We start from the raw sequence: 20,187 nt of genomic DNA on the forward strand, positions 1-20,187 counted from the left end.
AAGACGCCATCTTTAAACTAACTGGAACTTTTAGAGAAACTCCCTTTCCACTGGGATGAGGGAATGCAGATCCAACACAGGCCAGGGGGCGCTGGGTGGGAAAAGCAAGAGGGCCCGCCTGCCACAGCAGATGACCCAGAGAGCAGATCCCACACGGAGAGTGAGGACACAGGGGCAGAGCAAGAGTCCTGCTGTCCTTGTTCCAGCTTCTGAGTCCACCTGGGCCGGAGGCTCCTGAACATTTTCATTCCACGAATCGCTTTTTTCTCTCCTTGTGTTTAAGGCAGTTTGAAATATTGGGGTGGCCAAGAAATCTATTTCGTTTTTTCCATAAAAATAAAAGACACATTTTTCATTTTCACCAATAACTGTATTGATTTGGGTATTTTGAGTATGTCGGCTATCTCCCGCATGGTATATTGATTGTTGTCAATTAATGTCTTAATTTGATCACTACCACTTCAACTAGCCTACCTGACCGTGGAGCATCATCTAGTGAGAAATCTCTAGCATGAAACTTTGCAAACCACTTTTCACACATTTGATCAGTCACAGCACCTTCTCCATAAACTGCACAGATCCTTTCACTGCATTTCAGTCGTGGTTTTTTTTTCTTTTTTGAAATAACAAAGCATCATATGCCGAGAATGTTGCTTATTTTCTTCTGTCTTCAATATTAAAATGACTGCACAGAAATTCACCAACCTAGTACATTTTTTAAATGTATGCTGATATGACAGCTGTCACAATACAATCTAACAAAATTGTTTTGAACAAAGTTAAAGTCAACTAATTGCTACTAGAGCCATCGTACAGAAAAAAACAAATGAACTTTTTGGCCAACCCAATAGTTGTTTGTTAATTGCAACAGACATGGTTCTGACCAACACAGGGGATAAAAATTCTGTACACTGCTCAGCATACAGTTGGCGTTCAACAAATGTCAGTTTCCTTTCCCTTCTCTGGTCAAAGAAAGCAGGCGAATCCGACTGTAAGTCACTGGTACCTGGCCTCACAATCCTCACTCTTTGTGACACAACTAACATCAGTCACACTCAGCCTTCACAGTACGCGGGTGTGAGGCCTGTATTCCACTGCTTAGTTACATAAACTCTGTGTTCTGGAGTGAGGACCTCTGGTATTCAAGACCAGGTCCACCACTCTCTGCAGGACCCTGTGCAAGTCACTGCACCTCCGTGAGCTTCTGGCCCCCTATGTGTAAAATGGGGAGCACACCAGTCCCTGCCGCACAGATCTGTTGGAAGGATCACATGAGATGGCGCCACCGAGTGCTGGGCTCAGTGCCTAGTACTAAACGGGAACTCGGTGGACACTTGAAAGCACTAACAGCACCACATGATGGAAGCCTCGTGGAGAAACAGAATTCAGAGACACCGGGTTGCATTTTCCACTGTTGCATGAACCCATGAAATTGCAGAGCCAACAGCTCTAAGTGAGCACACTCGGAAACCAGAACACCAGCTGCAAAGGGTCAGTCCTGGTTGGAGAAACTGCCACCACAGTGAGCTGGTTTCAGTCCCTGGTGCCAGGCCTGCCCACCGAGGAAAAGATCCAGAAGGTTCTGATGTGCCTCAGTGCTCTACTTGTGTCAAGTCTGTTTGCCAGTCACCGCTCTGTGCCCCAAACAACCAAGAGACACACTGTCACCCTTGCTTCAAAACTGCATCTCCAAAGGAAGCACACATCTCTTCCTCAGTTACCAATCTTCAGCGTGACCTCCCAATGCTTCCTTCTTTGACATTAATGAAAAGGAAAAAAGTTGGACAGAAAAAGGGGTTCTTATCCCCTCTAGGCTGTTCTTATCTGTGCAAACACTGATTCAGTTTTGGTGTCCTTGCTATGCAGGAATTTTGTCCTTCCCACTCATTTTGTGCACTGGCATTAGGAGTTTGATAAAAGTTCATAGGCTGAGTCTACTGGATGATGTTTACGGCTCTGGTTCTTTGAAACCACATAGACTTATGTATACATGTGAAACAAAGTATAAAAAGTTATAATTTCCTCATGAGAAAATACATGTCAAATGTAAAGATACTAGGCTCTTTTTAGCAATTTCATAGTCCCTTCCTAAAAGCAATTTGCAGTCAAAATGCATGTCTCCTCAGCCACAGAGATCGGTTCTGGGGTGGGCAGAGGACCAAGGTGGGTCAATCAGAAACACTCCTGAGGTTTTTGCTAGAACTGCACAGAATATGAACTTTGGAATGCTTAGGATGCCAACCCAGGGTCACCCAGCCTGGGGCAGCTGTGGGCCCCTCTGCTCCTGTGTGGGGAACCTGAGAGTAAAACTACCCAACGCTGAGCTGAGCCAAGGGCAGGGCCAAGAGATGCTTGTGCAGACCTTCCATTACTTCCACGTGCTTAGTTAAACTAATACCAGCAGCCTCCAATTTAACAATGGCCTCCAAATACTTGTTTGCAAACCATTTTGTTCTGGGGAAAGGATGATGCACGGGTAGCTCTAGTGTTCCTAGGCTCACCCCAAAACCCAATGTAATTCACAGTCTGGCTGGTCCGCAGCACTAACAATGCTATGGTTACTGTTGGATGCCTAGAGAAGCCTGAGATGACCCCTTCCTACATCCTTTGCTCTATCCAATTGACAGCAGACCCAAGGGTGCATGATCAATCTGTCTGTAGCTTCTGTTGATCTTCATCAATTCCCATCACCTGCACCGCTACCCTCATCCAAGCCACCACCATTTCCTTCTTGTACCAGTTTTAGTAGGGTTCCAGCTTGTCCCTCCACTTCTGCCCTTGCTCCAATTCATTTTCTTTGCAACACAGCAGCCAAGTAATACTAAATTCAGATCACAACGCTCTTGAGTACCAAACCCTACGTATCTTAGAGTAAAAAGCAATGTGTTTACAGTGGCCCACAAGGCTATACATGACCTGACTCCTCTCCACCCGGCTTTTTCCCAGCACCTTCTCCTACCACTCCCTGGATTCTCACACGCCCCGGCCACACGGATCCCTTGCTCTTCTTAGAACACACCAGGCATGGTGCTGCCTCAGGACCTTTGCATATGCTGTTTTCATTGTTTGGAACTTATCCTATATAGAGTGCATTTGACTCCCTCCTCTTTTAGGTCTCTGCTCAAATACCGCCTGCCAGTTAGGCCATCCCTAACCACTCTGAACACTCATGGCTATGTCCCTGCACGCCCCTCCCTTTCCAGAGTTTGTTTCTCCATTGCATGCTTAACACCATCTTGGGTGTCATATATTTTACTTACTAGCTTTGTTTACTGCCTGTCTCCCTCTAAAATATAAGCCCCATGAGAGCAAGGATTTTGTCTATTTCTTCTTTTATATCACCAGCACCTCGTGTCTGGCACACAGCAGGGGCTCAAAATGGACTGAATGAACAGAAAGGAGGGAGGGATGGAACTATGACATCTGTTCAGCACTGATGAAGCTTCTTAGATGAAGGGCAGAAGCTTACGTTTGTCTAAGTGGTGCAAGCAGCCAGGCCAACCGAATAGGCCGCCTGCCTCACTCAGCAAAACTGGCTGGGAGGGTCGTTGAGAAAGCACAGAACTGAGGAGCAGAAGCTGTCAGCGGGCTTCTCCTGGGAAGCAGGAAGAACAGGCTCAGGACAACGGTAATATAAGGATGGCTTGCTGTCAGCCATTTTTATCCTACGTATATTAAATGCCACATAACATGCTGAATGTGGTCCTATCACTCAATTTTCAGCAGCAAACTATCAAAATATTAAGATAAAGCGGAGTTCTTATGTGGCTGTAATGAAATAAGGCTCAGTCTCAGAGAAACTAAGTTTGGATACTAAAGCCCAAATTAGAAGTGGGGTTTGCAACCAGCTAGCAGCAGGGCTGAGATCTGAACCTGGGTCTCCTGGTTCCCAAGCCTCAGCCTCTCTGACACTAAACCCCAGAAGCTTTTCGTAACTGCTTTGACCTCAACACTGGCTCTACCCACTGGCTTCTTCCAGAGAGAAGCAGGTGTCCCAGGTGTTGACACTAGAAACACTTCAGTTGCCTTACCTTTCAGAATAGAGGGGCCCCGGGCTTCTGCTCCCCACGGCGCCCCCCAGGGCAGCGTGCTTCCGGCAGATCCCCCCACTCCCCTCACCATGCAGGCTTACTCACCTCCAGTAAACTAGCACAGCGATGAGAAGGATGAGGCACACGAAGGTCAAGGCTGATACCACAATCAGAGGGATGATCCACTCCATCCTCCCTGGAGAAGGGCGGCCTATTATCCCAGAGGTGTTCTTTTCTGCTGCGAAGAGAAACCACAGCAGTTAGAGGGCAGAGGCTGGCGGAGCCAGGGAGCTGGTGTGACCCAGACTCCTGCCCCAATCAGGGCGCCCGCAGAGACCTGGGCTGCCGCTCAGACTGCCTGATGGCGGGGGCTGGGGGGCAGCCTGCGGCCCACCCAGTTTCCTCCCGAGTCCCAACCCAAATGGGGCCTTCACTGCTGGCTGCACCGGGCATTGCCAGTGGGATGGATTTGCAGGAAGAATTCAAGATGTTTTTAAAGAGAGCTGTGCAGCAGGCAGATGTCCACCCTCACTACAGGAACATCACTGCACTGAAGCGGCCCCTGGACACACGGAGGGAAGATGCTCAGCCTGAAGGCAGCAGCACACTAGCCCCGGGGAGGGCCCCTCGTGGACTTGTGAGTCCCTGGGCAGGAAAACTGGCACAGTGGATTCTGCTGTTAACCAGATCTGAAGACGATGGTTACACGTATTCTCTGTGAGCTTAGCAGCTGCCACCCGTCCCCTGGTAACTGCACCCCAGTTCTGCTTTGGGGAACTGCCACTCCCTAACACAGTCACGGTGAGGCGATGATCCAAATGTGGGACTCGCCAGCGGCCCAGCCAAGGACAAGCCTGGGAAAGCAGTTGGGACAACGCGCTCTCACCCTGGAGTCTCAGCCGGCCGCTCATTCTGAGTAGCAGCCCACTGGCTGCCCATCCGTTCTCAGCACCCCGGTCCCTGGAGAGGCTGTGTCTCCTCAAATCTGGTTTTACAGCTCTTCCTTTGGTTTCGTTATCCCCCACCCCAACCCTTGTGAAAAACCCTAAGACGACCAAAGACAGGAAGCCATGCCTCACTCTGCCCCCAGCACATGTCTGTCCAGAAACAGCAGCGGTGGAGGGGTTGGCGGGAAGGCTGTGAACTGGCTCAGGATCCTCTTGGGCCCCTGCTACCTCTTACCCGAGCAGCTCCTTCCTCTGTGTGTCGGCCTCAGAGCCTCAGGCAGACCCTGCTCTCTCTCGTAGTGTAGGGTAGATGCCTAGAAATCTCTAGATGGCCCACATGGAGCACAGGTGTGGTATGGGACAGGGAAGAGCAAACGTGGGCAGAGGTGATCATGGGAGGCAGGTGGCGAGAAACCACAGGTTAACTGTAACCGGAGGGAGAAGCCCGTGGAAAAATCCAAAGCTGAAAGCAGGCGGGCGTGTGCTCAGCGAGATCCCTCCTGCTCTGCAAAAACGAGGTCAGTGTTCAGCCAGTGCGAGTCCCCCTACAGGACAGACTAACGGAGGGGCTGGCTCATCAGGCTGAGTTTCCGAGTGAGAGAAGGTGGGCTGAGCAGGAAAGAAATAAGTGGCCTTGGGAGCAGATTTTTAAAGAGGCAAAGCTCCCGAGCAATAAAGAGTGTTGCAGTGCATTTCACCGGGTTTCCTCAAACGCAGCTGATCTTGATTATGTTCTTTGTTCCATGCAGGACCCCGAGAACCAAGCAGGGCCGGATGTATGCCCCGCTCACAGGTAAGAAGACTGAGGCAGGCAGGTGAGGCCCACTCTGACTAAAAACGAGAGAGAACTTCCCAGTTTAGAAAGTGCCTTCCTCCCAGCGACAGCTCATTCTTCTTGACCCCTAGAGGCTCCACGACTTTTGTTAGGTAGCTACTGGCACCCTTGGAGGTGTTACGGGTTTGGGTCCGGACCACCGAAATAAAACAAGTGTCACAACAAAGCAAGCCATAATCTTTCTGCTGGTGGAAGGAATTGCCTTCAATTGGTAAAAAAAACATAACATCTGTGAAGGATAAAGCAAATCACCCCAAATGAGGTCTGCCTGTATTTGCCAAGCCCACTGTGTGGCAGGCACGGCGCAGGACACAGGTGGCAAACACAAGGCCGAATCCAGCCCCCCACCTTGTTTCTACGCAGCGGCTGCACTGAGCTCCTTGCCCTTAGTTAAGGAGTAGTTACATTTATACAGTCCTAAAATTACATCTGGCCTTTTGAAGACAAATGGGAGGCTGATGTGGCCCCTGGCAAAAATGAGTGTGACAACCTTGGTTTGGGGATGATTTAAAGAGGGAGAGGCAGACAAAGGAAGAAGTAATTAGAATAAAATGAATGTGATGCCACAACAGGCATAAAGGGACCAGGAAAGGCTGTGCTGGCCTGGGGGATTCGGGAGGGGACCCCTCACTTTAGGGCGGGACCGGGAGGAGGAAGGGGTGTGACCCCAGCCAAGTTCGGGACAGAGAGCACTGCAGTGCGGGAACGAAGGGGGCAAGGAACAAACTGGGGAGGCAGAGGCCAGGTCAGCCAGGGATTCGCTGGCTGGATAAGAACAGGTTTAGTTCTGGGGACAATGGAAGCTACTGCAGGGCTGCAGATTGAGGCAGACAAGGGTAAGCCGTGTATTTTCTCCCTCCACGTACAGCTTTAATAGCAAAGCTCTGGGGACCAGCCAGAGCAATCAGAATTGCAAATAAGAATAATTTTGTAGGGCTCCAGCAGGGGGCAGCCCAGGCAGGCAAGTATCTCAAAGACTTGGAGGTCCAGCTAACAGAAAATAGGGCAGAGGGTTGCCATTATATACCACGTGCCCAGTGAACTCAGAAGCCACCCTGTCAGGCCCTTGCCTCCTGGAGGGACTCCCACCTCCTTACAGAAACTGATGCCCTCCTGGGCTGCTGCTGAGTAGACAGGTTGGGGAGGAGGCTGAACACAAACTCCACACCCTACTCATCTTACCACTGAAAATAACTCTTAGCCAAAATAGTCCCTTTACACTGGTATCTACACAGTCACTCAAAACGGCAGTTCCGTGGAGTTTCTGCCACTCTAAAACCAGTCAACAGTGGCCACCCCAGAGTGTCTGGGCCTTGGAGGGTCTTTAGGAGCGATGGTGAGGATGAGTGGCCCATTACGCTGTCCCTGAAAACCCATCTACCGGCAATTATGTCTGTCCTTCCCCTCCCGTCCTCCACAAAGCTGAGGGTGAAAGCCTTCATCAGAGTCTTGCAAGTTGCAGCAGATGAGACTGTGAACCACCAACGTGGACTCGTCACCATCAGAGGAGAGAATGGAATTCTGCAGAGGCTGAGGGTCCGGATGTGTCAGCACCAACATGGAGGGTGAGTGAGAGACCTAAGGAAGTTCTTCTGACAGCAACCTGATCTTGACCTTGAGTAACAGCAGGCAGTTGGATTTGCCCAGGTCTTTTACATAAAGGCCAAGCAAAAATAAGAGCGCTACTGGATTTCCATGTGGGGAATGATAAAGTTGATTTCATTTTCGAACTCGTGTGTTCACAGTACCTGTAACCTGAACGTCATTCTGTCCCCCCAAGGAATTCCACTGCCCTCAGGGACAGCAAGGCTGTGTGTTAGTTTGTGAGTGGGGCCTTCCATCCACCCCGTCATCTCCTGCGATTCCCGCCACCGCCGCGTTCCAGCTGCACCCGGCCAGCCAGCGACCACCTGGGCCACAGTCCCGCCCCTCTGTCCCTGCCCATCCCACGGCCAGGACGCCTTCCCCTTCCTGCCCCCGGAATCCCCTACTGATCCCTCCACCTGGTTCAGCTGCTACCTTCTCTGTGAGGCCTCCCCAGCCCCGGTCCCCGTTATCTCTGGAGGGCAGAATGAAGAGCACAGGTTCAAATCCTGGTTCTGCCACTTTCTATGTGACCTTTAACCAGTAAGTTCAATCAGTTTGGGTGGGAGATCTTCATCTACGAAATGGGATAAAAACCTGCCTCACAGGCACGCAGGAAACCGTGATGGGAGCCGACTGCTCGGGTGAGCCCGGCAGTGAGGTGGTGCTGAGCGGGTCCCGCCATGGTCGCCACCCTCCTGCATGTCTCTTACTGCACGCGCCTCCCTCAGGGCCATTGCTCTTTTATTACTGAGGTCCCCAAACGTGGGGCTGACTTCCATGGGGACAGGGAAAAGCTCTGTCTCCTGGCTCTGTAACTCCAGACAAGTTACGTCACCGCCCTGCCTCCGTTTCCACATCTGTAAGTGGAGACAGTAAGGACGCCTACCACGCCACAGGGTGGTGGGCATCACATGCGTGAGTACGTGTCAAACACTCGGAGGGCTGCCTGACACTCCTAAGCCCCTGGTTAATGTTATCCACTGGGACAGTGGATAACACCCCTCGCCACACACAGCATCACTAATTATCACCACCACTACCCTCTCCATCGACAGCCTAGCGCAGCACCAGGACGTACTTGGCAATCACGAGAACCTCAGCCCTGCGAGCTGTGAGCATCGGGGACCTTGGGGGGAGCAGACTTCTGGCCAGGGGCCAGAAACTCAAAGTTTGCCCAGAGATACCAGCACACCACACTCTTGCCTCCTTCAGAAGAATCACTTGTCCTGCGGCCCGACTCAATCTGTAGCCCAGCAGGTCCTCAAAGGAGAAAGTGTAATGAAACAGTGAACTTCTGTAAACTACTAGGAACGTGTAACATGCTGCCGGGGGTGAGTCTACAATCTTTCTCTTTCCTCTTGTGCCTTCAGTCCTGGTGATCTCCTCAGGCCAAGGTCCCCAGAGACTAGAACACACCAAAACCTTCCCAGTGTGACCAAGATCCTGCTCTGCAGAGTCAGGCAGACGTGACTACAAAATCTGGCTCAGGCCTTTTCTGCTGTGTGACTGGGTTAGTGACTGCCCATCTCTGAGCCTCTGCTCTCCCCTATATCAAGGGAGACAGATGGTAAACTCATCTCTCAGGAGACTTACACGTATAAGGATTAAATGGGAGTCCGTGGGAGGCAGACTGTGTAAATTATGACTACATAATTTACGGAGCCAGATGCAAGATGGAATCACAGGGCCTCTTGTTCACAAATTACTGCAGTTTCAAGATGGTGAGAGCAGAGCAGGGAAGCAAGTGCAGGGCCCCGGACACAGCTCGAGGGCCTGCACAGGTTCCCTGGCAGAGGCCGCCCTGCCCCGCGCTGGCCAGTGGGGCACCCGGAGGGTGTTCACTCTTCTCTTCCTTACAATGCATGCGGGCAGCAGCGCTGACCGTGTGACAAAATCAGATGCATCCAACTGTTAGGAGCAGCTTGCTTTCATTCCTAGCTTCACTTGTGGCCCAGCTGCCCTGAGAAGGTCGACCACTACACGTGGCTGCCCAGTCACTGAAGGGTTTGCGTCCCTCTGTGATGCCTAAATCCCGAACCAGGAGGAGTTAATGCAACTTTTCCTCGTTTCCAGCTCTGATTTATCCAGATGGCTTGGTTTCCCAGCAGGACTAGCCCTTCCATTCCTACTTGCCATAGGTTATGTGAACTGGCAGCCCCCAGATGTGTGCGGCTTGGCACCTCTCCCACTGTAATTATTAAATTGTGAGTGGGCTGCCACAATTTAATAAGCAATAGAGTTGACATAAAAGTCAGCAGTGGAATCATCTACTGGAAATGTTTCAGTTGCCAATACAGGCCTGGGTTCCCACGCGGCAAACAGGAGCTGGGCGCCAGCAGCACACCCTCCGTGGGGCACCCCAGTCCCCGCTGCTCCCCAGGGTCACATCCCAGACCTGCTTTGCACACTCCTGACTCCTGCTGCCAGCTCACTCCAGCCCTTCCGCTGCAGGCTGTGGGACGGCACTCGGACCAGGGAATCAGCAGAAGAACACAAACGTGGGTCTTCCAAACAGGCTTCAAAACCCAAAGCAAACCACTGTCTCCTCAACTGCCAACCAGCATCCTGAAATGGTGAACCTGGCTCAAGAGAAGAGGCTGTTTCTGTACCAGGAAGCTTTCCTAATCCATTACTTTCCCTTCAAAGAGACCTCATTTTTCAATCAGTGAGAAACTAACCGTGCTGTTACTCCATGGATGTGACATGGGCCATTCCCCTCAGTGAACCTGGACGGTTTTCATACTCTTTCCAGAGCTGTGTCCTGCTGGTCTGTGTGAGAGGATGAAATGAGAGGGGTAACAACGTCCCCCCAGCACCCCTCATGGAGATGAGGTGCATATGAGGGGCTGCTAGGTGGGTCAGAAGACCTGAGGCCAGATGGGGCCAGGAATCAAGAGAAAAAGCCTGTGTCAGAAATGTCTTCCAAATGGCACTCGGAGAAAGACGCTCACTAACCCTCAGGGAGCATGTGCAGGAAGGGGGACAAGGCTTAATGACCGCCCCCTTGACAGACACACAGCTTTCCTCCATGCAGGTTTTATTTCAGAATCCAACAGAATCTTGAGTACAGTGCCTCCCTTCTGCCTTTTAAAAAAAAAATTTAAAAAAAGAAAAAACAGTTTTCAGTGGCATATGTCATCACTGAATTAATGCTGTTTGCCTTTTACTGGCTTGGCTCTCATCCCAGTAGAAGCAGATAAAAACGGAGTACAATGTACTATAAATGCTACGGCGGTGATGCATGAGATGGACCCATCCGAAACGTTCCCAGCCACGGTAAGGGCGCAACTTCCGCTGCAGGACAACACCCTCTCCGTTGTCCAGACTAGACGAGCTTGGAGCCGAGGGGCCATTATCTCTCTGAATAGGGAAAAGCAGGATCCTTTCACTTTTCGAGCAAGATCAACAGAGAACCAATCTGTGCACATAAAACTCTACAGCCTGGTTTGATTGTGGGCAACTTGACTGTATTTGTTCTGAGTAAAAACCACCCACATCCGTGAACTAAGACGGCTGCCTTTTTAAAAAACTGTAGTAAAAAACACATAAAATTTACCATGTTAACCATTGCAGAGTACAGTTTAGCGGTGTTAAGTACATTCACTCTGTTGTGTAAGCAATCTCCAGAGCCTGCTTTAATCTGCAGAACTGAAAGACTGTCCTCATTAAAGCCCAGCCCGGCCCTGGCAACCACCGCTCTGCTTTCTGTCTCCGTGACTTCGACTGCTCCAGGCACCTGGTGTGAGTGGAGTCATATACGTTTGTCTTTTTGTGACGGGCTTATTTCACTTCAGCGTGATTTCCTCAAGTTTCATCCCCACTGTAGCAAGTGCAAGAATGTCTTTTCTTTTGAAGGCTGAGTAATATTCCGTTACGTGTATACACGACATTGTATGTACCCATTCACTCGTCAGTGGACGTCCGGGCTGTTCCCACCCCTAGGCTGCTGCCAATAATGCTGCTGTGAACTCGGGTGCACACACATCTCTTCAAGACCCTGCTTTCAGTTCTTTTGGGCACATGCTCAGAAGTGAGATGGTTGGATCATACGGTGCTTCTATTTTGAATTCTCTGAGGAACTACCCTAATGTTTTCTGTAGTGACTGCACTATTCCGCATTCCCACCAACCATGCACATGAAGATTTCAATTTTGCTACATCCTCTCCAACACTGGCTATTTTCTGTTTTGCCTTTTTTTCTTGATGGTGGCCTCCCCTAACGGGTATGAAGTGAAAAGGTGGCAGCTTTGACACAGGAATCTGTCCCTATTATTCTCTGCCCCTGACTCCAGCTCACCAGTGTTGTGGGATTATGACCATCAGCTGGACACACGTGTGTTCCTGCAATGGGACACTGGCTCCCATTCCCACCATGTGTCTGGGCTGCGTCAGGGTGTCACGTGTTTCCACTTCCATCCACCACGGAGCGAACCTCCTCAGACTCCAACAACCAGCCCGCCGCCGTGTCTGTTTCAGTGAGGTGTTAGAAAACTGAGGGTGTTTGGTAAATTCCAAGCCCCATAAACAGGGCTGGTCCTGACCTACCAGACTGTCACTGCAGGCACCGAGGGCTCTGCTACCAGCCGGGGCGGAGCTGTGCTGAACACCAAACACCCAGCCCCAGGCACCCTCAGTCCCCGACTTCAGTCTCCCTGAAACCTGCCTGTTCTCCGTGCGTCTGGTTTCCCACACACAGAGACGGATAAGCTGTCCTCCTTCGAAGGCCACTGAGCAGGGGCCGGAAACTTCCTTCCTCTGGGAGCAAACGGAACAAATGGCCCTTAAGAACTCCCAAGCCACTCAAGCTACTTCCTTTGTCAGTCCCAAGAAGCCACGGCCAAGAGCACAGGCAGTTACTTAGGAAACATCTACCGAAACAGGGTGCTGGCCAACAAACCCAGCCCTGCGGAAAGCTGCTTCGGGCGGCCATCGCACACGTGTTCGCTTTGACTTCTATTAGACGAAGGAGGGCTACATCTCCCCACCTGCGTACCCTCCAAGGGAGCATTCACGTCCTCGAATTCTGCCCTTTCCCCGTGAATCTGTACCACTCACTACTTGTCCTACGTTAACTGCTATTTTTTTTCCTCATGTCGAGTTCTTTGAAAAGAAAACTTTCTGTTAATACTGTGAATCGGTGTCTCAACCACAGCACTAGTGGCATTTGGGACCAGGCAACTCCATGCTGTGGGGACTGTCCCGTGCATTGCAGGCTGTAGCAGCCCTTCCGCAGTCACGGTGACAACCGGCAATGCAGCAGGATGTTGCCACATGTCCTGGCAGAAAGGGGAAAACCATATATGGTCAAGAACCTCTGCCAGAAATGAAAAACTGCTATCTATTTTTAAAGCACACATTCAAATATTCACCTACTCATTACTATTTCATCTGAAATCATTCCGTGTTGCTCACTTAGGGAATAAGCCTCAAAGCACAGGGGAAGGAAGCACGGTGTGGGTGGTCTCCCCCCGGAACCATGAAGTTAGGGCCCACGCTGAGCCCTGTCTTGCCCGGGCAGTGCTGCTCAGGGCACAGCCCTTACAACCTTCTGGACCTTTCCTCACTGGCCGAACGGCAGCAATGTCAGCGCAGCCCTCATGGGGGCACCGAAGGGTAACTGACGGTGCAGTTGGGCTTTTATTTTTAGCACAGGCAACCCTAGCTCAGAACACAAGTGCTGTTACTGTTTCTGTAATCAAAGGCTCTCCAGCAAGGCTCCTTAGAGCTTGAGAGCTCCGAAGAGGTATCGCTGGTTTTCCCAGATGAGTGGAGGGGTGTCTGGTGCTCACTCAGCACCCTCTATTCAGCTGAGAGCAGAACAGCAGCCCCAGGTCTCAGGCCAGCTCTGCCCATTCTCAGCTCCTGGCCTGGAAAAAATCTTCCGTGACTCCTGCACGGGACCCTTCCTTTAGCTCCTGGCTCAGGGCTGATCCAGGAGGCTTTCAGGGAATGAGTACTTATCATACACTTCTGAGCAAGATTCAGTCTGGAACAAAAAGGTTTCCTTGATTTGTGGAGACAAGAAGAAACCCTAGCACTAAGCGATGAGTCTATAGACTACACCCCACCCCCAAATGCCTCTGCTAGGGCCTTCTGCACTGCAGCCCACCCCCAGAACATTTTCCCACATCAAGTGGATTCCGGGGGTGTCTCCGCCGCATTCCAGCCACGGCTCCCGCAGGAGGGACCATGTTGGATTTCCATGCAACACACACCCCACCGAGGCTTCGCACTCAGTGGCGCTAACGACCCGCAGAGACGCAGTAACTGCACGGAGGCCTCTGGTCGGCATCTGGTGCTGGGGCAGCCACAGCAGTCAGAGCTGCAGCAGAGCCAAGCACCAGTGGTTCCTGCCTACTTGTCGGCACGTGGGAAAAAAAAGTGTTTTGAAGATTTGAACCCACTTACGAATTGCGAACACCTGCACCAAGACCTGGATTTCCGGCTTGCTAGGTAGGCCTCTTCGCTAGCCACATGGCGGTGGAGATGAGTGAGGCGGCCTCTTCAGGAAGGGCATGTGCTGTCCATTTTGCCGCAGTCCTCGCCTCTCCCTGACGCACAGCACCTGCCTCTCCTCTCCCACCGGCACTGCCTGCCTGGTTTCTGTAGGGGTCTGAGTGTCCCATTTCTTCCACAGAAGGATTGTCCCTCCTCACCTTCCCTGTGAATGAGTGTGCTCAAGCTACTTCCTCACAGGACTTGAACAAATGCTATCGATCAAGTATATTTAACAAGCCTCTTGGAGATGCTGGTAAAAGCCTAGTTTGTAACTTTAAACGTTAATGCTTTTTTCACAAATAGTAAATATGAACTGAAATAGTTGTTTTTACTTAATGTGAAGAAAAAATAAATGTGGAGATTTAAACAAAGGTGCAGGCACAGTCTTTCAAATAAGTCACAACTAAGATGAAAATGATAGTGATTTCCTATGAAAAACAAACACCGAGCTGGAGGAGGCAGATGGGGGAGGGGGGATGCACGGAAGTGAACCGAGTCCCCGGAGACCCTGTGCTTTCGGGGGCGGGTTGAGGGTGCCACTCTCAAGTCACTCACATCCTTTACCGACAGGCAGGGGCAGGTATTTCTGCTTAAACTGGGAGTCAACAAATGAGTCTGCAGATCGAATGTGGCCCACTGTCTGTTTCTGTAACCATTTTTACTGGAACTCAGTCACAACTGCTCACTTATGCGTTGTCCTCAGTTGCTTCTGGCCCACAAGGCAGAGCTGAGTGGGGGAACACGGACCTACGGCCCACCAACCCGAAAAGGTTGCTGTCTGGCCCACTGCAGAAACAGCGGTGATCTCTGGCTCAAACAGTCAGCACCCCCACCCTCAGGTCTGAATTGCCTGAAATTCTACAGGAAGCTCCCTTCTCACCTTGGGAAGATGTGGGCCTTCCCACAGACACGAAGGTGGTGAGGAAGACTCTCTGACTCAGTGCTGGGGATGGAGCAGAGTTCTCGGAGGTCCTTTTAAATGCCAGTTCATTGGGGACCACAGTCCTATTGCGCTCTTTAAGGTCCAGGGACGACTGCCGAAGAAAGCACTGCGGGGCTCCTCACTGTCACCAGGTTGACTGTATGGCCTTGGCCTGCTCCTCCTTCTTTCTCGGTGACAGCAAGGGTGGCTCCCTTTATCTAACTCCTTCCACACCCACAGTAGTGGGGCTACTGTTACCCCACTTTACACAGGACTCTGAGCTGACACTGGCCTGAGCACCTGGAGGGTGTGAGGCAGCCCACTGGGGTGATCGGGCTCAGAAAGCCAGTCTGGGCAGGACTTCCGCCAAGATGGAGGCATAGGTGGAGGCGCCGTGCTTTCTCACACAACCAAGTTTAGAGACAACAAGATATCAGCAACAGAAAACACAGCCAGAACACAGAAAATTGAACTTTTTGGAAGTCTGATAACAACGAATGTTTCAGCCTGATCGGTAAGAGGGGTGAAACCAGCAGCTGGTGGAGTGGGGTTGCACAGGAAAACTCGGTCAGATGGACTCAGGTGCGCGGATCCCAGGTGTGGGGTTGCAAAGGGTGGACCCAGTGAGTGACCCAATGAGCGACCAGCGGATCCAGTGAGGGCGCTGGGCGGCGCGTTGACTGTGGTGCCCCATTCCTGCACAGATAGATCAGTGAGGGAGTGGGCAGTGAGACAGGACCAAGTGGGCCCAAGCAGGCCTCAGTGGCACAGCAGAGAGGGCCGCCATTTCCCCACTCTGACCCCGAGCCCACATACAGCGTCACAACCCAGCCACCTGGGCGGCCCCACCCTGGTGAACACCTAAGGCTCCGCTCCTCATAATTAACGGGCTCCTCATAATTAACAAATTAGAGGAACATATGAAGGCTAAACTAATTTAAATGAATGGCAATGCACAGGAAACCAATAGTAATGGAAAGGAAACTGGGAATCAAATCAAAGGAGTGGACCAGAAGGAAGAAAAAAATGACCAAACAGAAAAGAATGAAGAAACAAGAATTCAAAAACATGAGGAGAGACTTAGGAACCTCTAGGACATCTTTAAACGCTCCAACATCCGAATTATAGGGGTACCAGAAGGGGGAAAGGAACAGCCACCAGTGGAAAACTTCTTTGAACAAATAATAAAGGAGAATTTCCCCAACCTGGCAAAGGAAATAGACTTCTAGGAAATCCAGGAAGCTCAGAGAGTGCCAAAGAACTTGGACCCAAGAAGGAGCACACCAAGGCACATCATCATTGCATTAGCCAAGATTAAAATGAAGGAGAGAATCCTAGAAGCAGCAAGAGATAAGGGGACAGTCACCTACAAAGGAGTTCCCATCAGACTGTCAGCTGATTTCTCAAAAGAGACCTTACAGGCAAAAAGGGGCTGGAAAGAGGTATTCCAAGTCATGAAATCCAAAGACCTACAACCAAGATTGCTCTATCCAGCAAAGCTTTCATTTAGAATGGAAGGGCAGATAAAGTGCTTCTCAGATAAGATCAAATTCAAGGAGTTCATCATCACCAAGCCCTTATTATATAAAATGTTAAAGGGACTTATCTAAGAAAAAGAAAATAAAAAACATAAACAGTGAAAGGACAGCAAAATCACAGTTATTAACAACCACATATAAAACAAAAGCAAAGTAAGAGGACAGCTAGGTCAGGAGTGGAAACATAGAAATGAAGATCTCATGGAGGGTTAGCAACAGGGGAGTGGGAGGAGGAGAAGGGGGGAGAAGGTACAGAAAATAAGTAGCATAGACAGTAGGTAGAAAATAGATAGAGGGGGGGCAAGAATAGTATGGGAAATATAGAATCTAAAGAACTTGAGACATATGGACATGAACTAAAGGGGGGAATGGTGAGGGTGGGAAGGTGCAGGGTGGAGGAGAATGAAGGGGGGAATAGAACAACTGTAATGGCATAATCAATAAAATAAAAATTAAAAAATAAATAAAAAATAAATTTGCAAAATAGAAAAAAAAAGAAAGCTAGTCTGCCAAGGCAGCTGCCGGCTGCAGCTGGAGAACCACAGGCCCCGCCCTGCGGGAGGGAACCCCCAAGGTTCACCACCTGTGTCTTCTCCACTTGCTCCGGAGTCTGGACTTGGACTCCAGCTGCCATGACTCATCCCACTTCCCTGGAGCAGGTCCCCACTCCACTCCAGACTCTCAGCGTGTAAACATTCCCAACCCAAGCTCTTCACAGCCACCTTGTTCAGGAATGTAGGCAGAGCAGTGTTTAAGAGGAGCAGCCTGACAACCCTGCCGGCGCCCGCAGTCCAGAGGACACCCCTCAAGCTTGCCAAGCAATTCCAGATCCACCACTTGTCTTTGGAGAGACTGCAATGGCCCAAGCTACTATCCTCATTACCTCCTAACTGGGATTCCTGTGTCCACTCATGCTTCCCCTGAATAATCTCCGCATGGAGGCTTGAGTGGTCTTCAAAAAAGTCCATCAGATGCGTGAGTCTTCCACTGAAACCCACCACTGGTTTCCCATCAGCTGGAATCAAATCCTCAGCCTGGCTGACCAGCCCCTTCCCAGTCTGAGCTTGGCCTGTCCCTGAACTCATCCTGTCCCTGAACTCGCCCCATATCCCCCGTCCTGACTCTGGTCCACACAGATTGGCCTTCCGATGGCCCCTCTAAGTCAACCCCCACTGTGGGTCTGCAGACCCACTGTGCCTACAATGTTCTTACGTGAATCTTTGCGCGGCGGTCTCCTTCCCACCACCGGGGTCTGCTCAAACGTCATTCGTCACCACTTGGTGCTGCAGTGCCACTACCACCCTAGCACAAGTGCCACCTTTGTTTACTGGAACATCCCCAAGCTCCCCTGCCAGAGCATAAACCCCAGAGGAACAGCGGCCCGCTCTGATCTGAGTTCCCAATGCCTAGTTCAGTCCGGGTATTTGTTTACTATCCTCAAATCTAAGAAAATCAACTTCTTCACAGCAGTTGCTAGAGGGAACATCACTGTTCACACAGGAATGGCTTCAAACAGCTTCCGAGTGGTCTGGTATCTCCTCCACCCAATCCCGCAGCAGGCTGCTCTGTACCTGCCCCTGAAACCAGGCGAACCGAGCGACACCCACAGGAAGCCCACACTTCCAGAAACAAGTCTGCACCAGCTTCAAAGAGGCACGTAATTCAAAACATGAAAATTTATTCTAAGTTGTATTTTAACATACGAGATCTCAGCTTTAGATGAATTTTAATGTTTACAAGTGCAAAAGCAAATAAATATTTACCAGTTGCTTTTTTTTTTTGCACTCTTATAACTCCACAACAGCTTAGATGCAAAAAGTTGTTGTTAAACATCTTGTAGTCTGGCAAAAAGAAGAATTTCTTATTAAGAAAACCCCTCACAACAATACCAACCCCTGATGTTCAAGACTTCCGTGCGGAAGCTATTAGGGTGGTTCATTAACATCTGAGTGCGTGGCACAGCCAAAGCGCAGCCTCCGGTCTGGGTGACGGCAGCAGCACCTCACAGGAGAGGCCTGACCAGCCACGCCCTGGGCTCACCAAGCCTACGCTGGGCTCTGGGAGGGAGAAGCAGGCTGGGATCGAGGGCTAATACCGGCTCTCCCTACGCCAGAGCCTCTCTTCCTTCAGCTTGCCACATAAATGTTACACCCCATAAATGTTACACCCCCAAAGCAGCCTTCCTTAGGCAAGGAAGGCCGCTGCCCTCCTCATTATTCTTTTTGACAGCACCCTGTTTATTTCCTTCATTAGCATTTCACAATCTCCAACTTCAGTTAGCTAGCTTTCCGGCTTGCCCGCTGACTTTCTCGCTGCTTTTCTAACGTGCCCACCGCCCCACCTGCTGGCACGTGTTCCAGGGGCCACCAGCCCCTCTGCCCGCTCCTTCCCGCCCGGAGCTTCCAGGGCGGGGCTGCGTTCACCTGGGTTGGCACCGAGCAGGCAGTTCGCCAATACAGGTGTTGAATACGTGAATAAGGTATTAAATCTTAATGAATAAGTTTAGTATTGATCTCTTCTGTATTCATTCACTTCACTGTGTGGTACAAGTCCTTGGAGTTACTTAGAGGAAAGTAGATTTTACCAGGAAAAGTATCAAGGCAAGACTTATTCTAGCAACAGTAAGAAAGTAGGTTACACTTACTAAAATAAAATATAGACACACACACACACACCCCTTCTATACCAGGGACACACACAAGTCCAGGAATAGTAAGAACTTTCTGGATCTTCATACTCTAACGCCATCACGTTTTAAAGGGCCAGACTGCACACAGCAGCATGGAGCCTCAGATGAGAAGTCACTTACCTGGATTAACAGTGATAAATTTGCTGTCCTCAGAAAACCGGTCCCCTCGGGACACAGGCTTTTTAGATGGCGTTTCCGGAACCTTGTGATCGCTCCCTTCATAATGTTCCTCTGTGACTGTGGGGGGCACTTGGGTGGAGGTGACCGAATCGGAGTCCGCGCCACGGCTGGCGTCCCCTGTGTCATCTGGCCGGTTGGTGGGGGCAGCAGAGTGGTCTTGCCGGGACCCAGGTATAGTCTGATGCCCCCTGCCCTGGGCAGTTCTGCCGGGAGATGAAGGCATGGGGGTAGGCTTGGCGCGACCCCGCCCCTGGGCGGCATGGGTCACCCCGCTCTTCTCCTTCTTCTCGGGGTCCTTCTCCCCCTCCTCCTCCTGCTCCCGCTCCCCATCCTCACTGTCACTCTTCTCATCCTTTTCCCCTCCCTCGGTGCCCTCGCCGTCCTGGCTCGGTGCCGTGTCACCATCTGGGCCGGGAGAAGCCGCGGCCTCTGTGCTGGCCAAGACCGGCCTGACAGCCTGTTTGCTGGCTGCTGCGGCCGTCGGGAGGCGTGTGGGCCACACAGTGCTGGGGAAGGAGGAGATGCCGCCCCCGCCGAACCCCAGGCCGGCCAGGAGTGTGCTGGTGACCACGGAGGCCACTGTGGCCTGGCTGCCGCTGGAGGATGGGCCCATCCCAGTCGCCATGGAAACAAATGAGAACGGGATGCCAGAGGACGTCCAGGTTGAAGACCCCGAGCTGATGGGGGCCATGTCCGCTGAAGAGGCAGGAGATGCTGTGGGCTTGAGAGGGCCACCCAGGTGGTTGGGGGAAGAGATGAAGGAAGAGAAAGCAGAGAAGTGTCAGCCCTCAGACTATGACCCTCCAAGGGTTCTATGCATTTTTTATTTAACTCATGTGGATTGCCAAAGCGTGGTGCCAAAGCTGACATTAGGTGATCATGGATGACCAGCTCTGATCTTAACGGTTTTATAATTACTCTTAAGTAGTATATCAAGCCGAACTTTTCACGATTGCTCAG

General features: G+C 51.0%; 1 protein-coding gene across 3 annotated transcripts in view; it reads right to left on the reverse strand.

Annotated features, from left to right (window-relative positions):
• PTPRG (protein tyrosine phosphatase receptor type G) overlaps positions 1–20,187 on the reverse strand; it is a 720,169-nt gene that overhangs the window by 77,230 nt on the left and 622,752 nt on the right. For 2 of the 3 annotated variants that reach the window (XM_053669374.1, XM_053669376.1), the window contains exons 12-13: positions 19,168–19,948; positions 4,137–4,269 (exon numbers count right to left, since the gene is read on the reverse strand). In XM_053669374.1, coding sequence (XP_053525349.1) covers positions 4,137–4,269; positions 19,168–19,948 — 914 coding nt within the window. The remainder of the gene's footprint in view (positions 1–4,136; positions 4,270–19,167; positions 19,949–20,187) is intronic. The other variant, XM_053669375.1, reaches the window with a different exon arrangement.

This window comes from Artibeus jamaicensis, unplaced genomic scaffold (assembly GCF_021234435.1).
Source record: "Artibeus jamaicensis isolate MK-2021 breed Jamaican fruit bat unplaced genomic scaffold, CSHL_Jam_final contig_519, whole genome shotgun sequence".
NCBI classification, from domain to species: domain Eukaryota; kingdom Metazoa; phylum Chordata; class Mammalia; order Chiroptera; family Phyllostomidae; genus Artibeus; species Artibeus jamaicensis.